Raw genomic sequence first — 7,309 nt, forward strand, 5'->3', positions numbered from 1 at the left:
CCGTGATTTCACGAGTTATTTCACTAGTGTAAATAATAAACCTAATGTAAATAAAAAATTAATTAATTGCACTAAAAGACGAAAATTTATAAGTTATATATATATATATTAATTAATTATATATATATATATATATATATATATATATATATATATATATATATATATATATATATATATATATATATATATATATATATAATTAATACGTAATGTGATATAATTAATACGTAATGTGATATATATATATATATATATATATATATATATATATATATATATATATATATAATTAATACGTAATGTGATATAATTAACTTATATATAATTCCTTCTAGTAATTAATATTTTAAAAAATTAATGATAAAGTTCTATCTAGGAGGGCGCGTCCGACGACTATCCGCCAATGCGTTATCGTACAAGATAGAGAATCGGTTCAGGAAGAATAATTAGAAAGAGACGGTCAATGGTAGACTGAAAAAAACGATCGAGTCCTGGAGGTTGATTTTTGTGATTAGTCTTGTGTAGTTCGTTTGATTTAGTCCTTTTATTTTCGAGTAGTTTTCGATTTTTTTTTGTTTTTGTTTTTCTTTTAGGTGTAGGGTTGTTAGAGATGCGCATTTATATATAGTTTGTGTGTAGTTGGTTATTTTCTAGATGCAAGTTTTCCGTTTCTCTCATTTTTGTATTCTCTGGTGAAGACATTTTCCTTTGAAAAATGACATGAGTTCCATTTGAGTATTCGTTATTTTCAATAAAAAAAAAGCTCTATCGAGTCACACAGGTTTCTCAATGTCTTGGTAGTTTTATATATTCATGTTGGGTTTGTTCATCCATTGGATGAAAAATTCAATCACTCATCTATATAATTCTAGTTTTTTTCAAAAAATAAAAAATAAAAAATATATATTTTTATCCGAGTCAATATTATGACGAATCCAGCTTAAAGTCATACTTAAGTGTTAGTCATTTTAATTATTTATATTTATATTTATTAATTAGATTATTATTTATTATTTATTAGATACATGAAAAGAGAGCAAGATCAATCGAATCCATACAACATTTTTCACACGACTCACAAACAATAAAAAAGTCTTCGACATTAGATATTAGATATTCGATTGATCCATCTAAACTGAAATTATACAATATGTCGTTGCGGTGATGCAACACATTCACCCATATCCTTAGTCGGTTTTCGCTTCACATATTTTCGAGCCCAAACGTGTTTTCCATTGATATTATACTTCGATTTCCCAAGTGGGCCATCTCGTTCAACCACCTCCTTCACCATATTAGCACGTCGAGCCACAATTCGAGCAAAGAGCGATTGATTCTCCGGTTCAACCATTTGCATATGAATAGACTCGATAAAATCCCCAAACATACTATAACCAAATCATATCAACAAAATTAATTAATTAAATTTAAATATTAAAGTAAAAGAAAAACATATAACTTTATAGTTGACATACAAAATAGTAGTTAATTAACTAATCAATTAATTACTCCCTCTGTCACATAATAACTATAATAAGTGTCATGTTTGACTTTTCATAGTCTTACTACTACAATTTTGACTTTCAATATTTTTATTTGTGTTATATAATATTTGATGAAACTTATATCATTGAAAACACATTTTAAAACCGAATCCACTCATATAATTTTCATCAAATACTACATAACACAAATAAAAATATTTGAAGTCAAAGTTTTGAAAGTAAGACCTTAAAAAGTCAAACATGACACTTATTATGGGACGGGGTGAGTATTAAATTAGTTACCTAGTAAAGTACTCTCGAACTTCACTTTCTGAAATTGGGTATCCTTTTGAAAATGTAAGAAAAATCGTTCGATCTTCGGGTGGAATCGCATCTTCTGAATCTTTAATCTTAAACGGAACAACTCCAAACCCTCCAACATTGCGGCGATTTATGAATTGTTCTAATATGTCGTCAAACGCCTTTTTAGAAACTTCATTTGCTATATTAGAAACCTCATCAAAAATCGAGTCTCCATTGTAATAAAGCACCTTTAAATTAATTAATTTTCGATCTAGAAAACTCTGAAGCAGCGATATATCATATCGTCCACTGTTGCTATCACAAATTGAACTATTTGTTTCCTTATGCAATAACTTGAGGCATGTTAGGATTTGATTAACCACTTGATTGATTACATCAGGGGTTAACGTATTAACGATGATCTCAGCAAGATTTTTCAAGGTATAGCCCTCTCTTTCGAGCCATATAAGGAAGCCTATCGCGAAAATGGATTGGACGGCGTCTCGGTGAAGAACTACAAGCAATAAAGTGAATAAAGAACGCTCGTTTTTGTAGAAAAGAAGGTAATCTTGCTTGGAGATCGATGTGGAAAATGAAATCGGAAAGAGGGAAGGTTGTTTGGGTGATGCAAAGGTATCAGCCATGGAGATTAATTTGTTGATACAAATTGTGTGTAATGTAATAAGATATTGGTTCAGTTTATATAGAGAATGAGAGTTTAAGGTGATGTGGGTGAATTACAAAAATGCCCTTTATAAGGCGCGGCTTTTTGAAAAATTTGAAATTAACACAAATGTATATTGAAAAAATACACTAGTAATTAAATCGGCTCAAATGGTTACATTTTGTATTAAGCACACTATTAATTACTAATAATGCTAATAATGCATTACTAATAATGCTATTACTTTTCAGGGTTACATTCTGTATTACTACGTAGTAATTAGTAATAATGCTATTACTCTTTAGCAATATTTTAAATAAGATTTGCTAATTAAAGCTTGTATGGATATATTTATTAGTCAAATGATAATGATACTCCGTAATAGATAGATGACCATATCTTCTAATTCGTTGAATTTACAAAAACAATTACTTCGAGAAATTTAGTAATTTATTTACAATTAGTATCTAGCTTGTACTTGGTTAAAGATCGGCTATTACTTTTCATTTTAGCATGTGGCAACCAATTGACAATTTTACTTGAAAATATAGTTAAAATAAGTGTCTAACTCAACTGAGTATTATTTGTTATTGTGCGAGTTTTAGTTGTAAGTCCGTGGAATGATTTTGTGTTATTTATATCACTTTTCTTTCAAAAATATTCTTATGGAATTATTTGAGAGTTCGTCTATATAATCTTATTATAGTTATGTAAAATTATGTATTTTATCACATTTTTTGGTAGTTTTTTTTATTTTTTATTTAGAAAAAAGAGAAAGTGGACTATAATTAGAAGTGTTCTTAGAAAACATAAAGGGGTATTATTTGTCCTTGTGCAATTTTCTGTTGTGAGTTTATGGAATGGGTTATGAGTCTCCATTAGTTATTTAAGTTATCTCTCAAGATCAGAAAACATTAGTTATTTTTTTCACGAATTCTCAAAAGTATGAGTCTCCATTTGTTATTTTTGTTTTTTTATGTGTGTGTATATAACTAGAAATAAAATTTTATTTGCTCTCTACTAAAAACTGATTTGTAATTGTCTAATTGATAATTTATTTATTGGCGTTATTTAAGAATTCATCTACAAATCTAATTATAGTTATTTAATATAAACTAGTGAAATGACCCGTTTAATATAAACTAGTGAAATGACTCGTAGAATTACGAGTTTGTTTAAATGAAACAGTTTAATTATATGTTTTACGTATTAAGTGAATGTAAATGTTAAAGTCATTTAGTTTAATGACCCGTTGAACCACGGATCTCGACTAAGAAACTTGTCGTTTTTTTTGTAAGCAAGGAAACCCTCCTATGAACGAGCACATTGGCTCCCCCATAGAAGGCAAAACCTCGGGTAATCAAGCCTCCCGAGCGCGAGACCTGGTACCGGGTGAATTGCACATTATGCGCACCCTCTAGTCACACTCCATTTTTGAATAATTTGGCATAGTCAAGGATTGAACCCGGGTGGTGTGCTTCATTGGGCAACTCGGTGGCCACTCAGCCAAGCCTGCGTGGTTTGCCGTTGTTTTTACAAACACATTGATGTACTTAACTTGATCAGAATAAATGAACTACATTCATTTTCTCACCACACTCTTTCAATTTTCATCACAATTACTGTTTTCTTTGTCATAAAAACCTACATTACAATATTTTATTGAGACATGTAGTTCGGATACATATGTAACGTAATTAATCCCGTAAAGAGAACCCATATTTTGAATAATAATAATAATAATAATAATAATAATAATAATAATAAAAATAATAACAACAACAATAATAATTATAATTATAATTATATTAATAAATAATAATAATATAGTTTGCTTTAAAATTGAGTATTTATATTTTTAATAATAATTATTAGTAATAACAAGTGCTTCTTGAAATTTTTTTAAAACTTAAAATATAATTATTATATGAAGGTTGTACAATATGCTTTAAAATTTGTACATGTATTCATGGGTTGTTTATTAAAAGATTGTAAAAATTTGTTAAAAAGTTTGTACATATGATCACAGGGGTAATTATATAGTCTGGGTATTTATTTGTTTTGATTTTATATCTTTTTTTAATTAGAATTAAATTTATGATATAAATCAGTAAAATTGTATGATCGGTTTGTATTTATTTTTAGTTTGTATATATAATTTAAGAACATAAAACCTTATTGCCTTCAAAATCGGCATGCATATATTGTCGGTATTATTATTTGTTTTCATTTTATATTTTTTAATTTTTAATTAAGTAGAATTAATATATAAAATAATAATGACATCATCATTATAAAAATTAAAAAGTAATTAATGAAATGATGACATCATCATTTTAGAGGTGTATATGAATATATATAGATGATAGATGATTACATTACATTCTTCTTTTTAGTTATCACAAAAGAATAAAAACTAGTGAAATAACCCGTGAAATTACGGGTTTGTTTAAAATAAACAGTTTAATAATACGTTTTAGGTATTAAGTGAATGTAAATGCTAAAGTCATTTAGTTTAATGACCCATAAAACTACGGATTCCGACTAAGAAACTTGTCGTTGTTTTTACACACATATTGATGTACTACGTACTTAACTTGGTCAAAATAAATGAACTACATTCATTCTCCTACCACTCTCTTTCAAGTTTCATCACAATTATTATTTTATTTGTCATAAAAGCCTACATTACAACCTTTTATTGAGATATATATTTCGCATACATATATAACGTAATTAATCCCGTAGTTAAAACCCATATTTGAATAATATAATAATATTCATAGAAATTATAGATAATAATAATAATAATAATAATAATAATAATAATAATAATAATAATAATAATAATAATAATAATAATAATAATATTAATAAATAGTAATAAATAAGTTTGACTAAAAATTGAGTATTTATATTTTTTATAATAATTATTAGTAATAACGAATGTCTACTGAATTTTTTTTTTAAAATTAAATTATTATATGAAGGTTCTATAATATGCTTCAAAGTTTGTATATGTGTTTATTGAGTGTTTTGTAAAAGATTGTACAATTTATTTTAAAGTTTATAAATATGATCATTAGAGTGTTTTATCACAAGGTTGTACATAATACTTTCAAATATTGTACATATAGTCATGTGGGTGTTTTACCATAAGGTTGTACATGATGTTTCAAATATTGTACATATGGTCATGAGCTTTTTTGAATATCTAATAAATCTTAATTTTTTTAATTGTAATTAAATTATTTAATGACATCATCTAGATGTCCTCTAAATTTTTCTTTTTTGTTTTGAATTTTTTAACAAAGAAAATAGTTTATTTATGATGTCATCATTCATCAAGATAGAAATTTAATAGATACTATAGATGTTATGTGAGAATTTATCTTCAAATCTAATTATAGTTATTTAATATAAAAAATTGTATCACATTCTTTTTAGTTATCACAACAAAACAAAAGGATGTAATATAATTAGAAGCGTTACTTAGAAAAGAAAAAAAGTATTCACGCAACAATTTGAAAAAAAAAAAAAAAAAACTCAAGAAAAGCATGAGTTTATGTGGATGGGGTCCACTAATGGAGAATTATAAATCTCCCTTAAAAAATACATGCTTTTTTCAAATAGTAAAGTTTAGATAATTAATTATCTAATTAAAACTTAAGGACAAATATCAATGTTACAAAATATAGAATAAACTAGTGGAGGAGCCCTCGCTCCTCGTCGGGACTCCGTTTCGGATATAATTTGTTGTGTTTGGTTCGTAAAATTATTTTGTGTTGGGTGGTTATGTCGGTTAAACGTATCCCAAGTCGTACGAAAATTAAAGGCGGTTAAAAATTTAGGTGGATTTGTTGGAGAGTTTTATGGAAAATAAAGAAGTTACGATTTGGCCCTTGAACTTTAACTTTAGACCCCTATGGAGTTTACATTTTTTACCCTAGAAATTTACACTTGGCGCCCTAAAGTTTATAATGGTTCTCAATGTTTAGTGTGGTGTCATTGTGGGTACAACCTTTTTGCACGACGTATAAACGATTAAAGCATGAGGAAGAACTATTCATAAAGTCTTTGTCTTTTAGAGATGTAGAGAATAATATATATATATATATATATATATATATATATATATATATATATATATATATATATATATATATATATATATATATATATATATATATATATATATAGTGGTAGGGTCAAGAGAGAAGTAACCATTCGGGGGGAAGCGGGGGGAAGTAAAAACTTTTTTTTTCGTTTTTTGAAAAAACTTTGTTCACGAACATTATAGATGAGATGAAAATATGAACATTTAGTAGAGACACTTTGTGATAAATGTTTTTATTTTGGCGGGAAAACGTTTGAAGAAGTAATATATAACAATTATCGTGTTTTTAGAGCGTATTTTGAGGTTTTAGCTATTGGGGTTTAGATATTAGGGTTTATAGGGTTTAGATATTAGGGTTTAGAAATTTAGGGTTTAGGGTTTAGATTTAGGGTTTTGATTTAGGATTTAGATTGAGTTTTTAACATGAACGGTTTAGAGTTTAGGGTTTAGGGTTTAGGGTTTAGGGTTTGGTGTTTTGGGTTTATGGAATAAACCTAAAACACCAAACCTTAAACCCTAAACCCTAAACCCTAAACTCTAAATCGGGCTAAATTTTACTTCACAAAACATGAAAAAAAAACGTTCATATTCTTCACGAACAATATTATCTTGAATGTTATTTTTGTCGATCGTTTTTCTGCCTAAATAATAACATTCATCACGAAGTGTCTCTTCTAAATGTTCATATTTTCGTGTGATCTTGATGTCGGAAAAAAAAATTCAAAAAAACGAATTTTT

The 7,309-nt window shown here is 27.1% G+C and overlaps 1 protein-coding gene across 1 annotated transcript; it reads right to left on the bottom strand.

Annotated features, from left to right (window-relative positions):
* Positions 1-1,144: 1,144 nt before the first annotated feature.
* Positions 1,145-2,434, bottom strand: LOC139869220 (uncharacterized). The gene is made up of 2 exons (XM_071857537.1): positions 1,791-2,434; positions 1,145-1,391 (listed from the first exon to the last, which is right to left on the bottom strand). The coding sequence occupies exons 1-2, from the start codon at positions 2,432-2,434 to the stop codon at positions 1,145-1,147; spliced, it is 891 nt and encodes a 296-aa protein (XP_071713638.1).
* Between the last annotated feature and the right edge of the window lie 4,875 nt (positions 2,435-7,309).

The sequence above is a fragment of the Rutidosis leptorrhynchoides genome, chromosome 9 (genome assembly GCF_046630445.1).
Source record: "Rutidosis leptorrhynchoides isolate AG116_Rl617_1_P2 chromosome 9, CSIRO_AGI_Rlap_v1, whole genome shotgun sequence".
Lineage (NCBI taxonomy): Eukaryota > Viridiplantae > Streptophyta > Magnoliopsida > Asterales > Asteraceae > Rutidosis > Rutidosis leptorrhynchoides.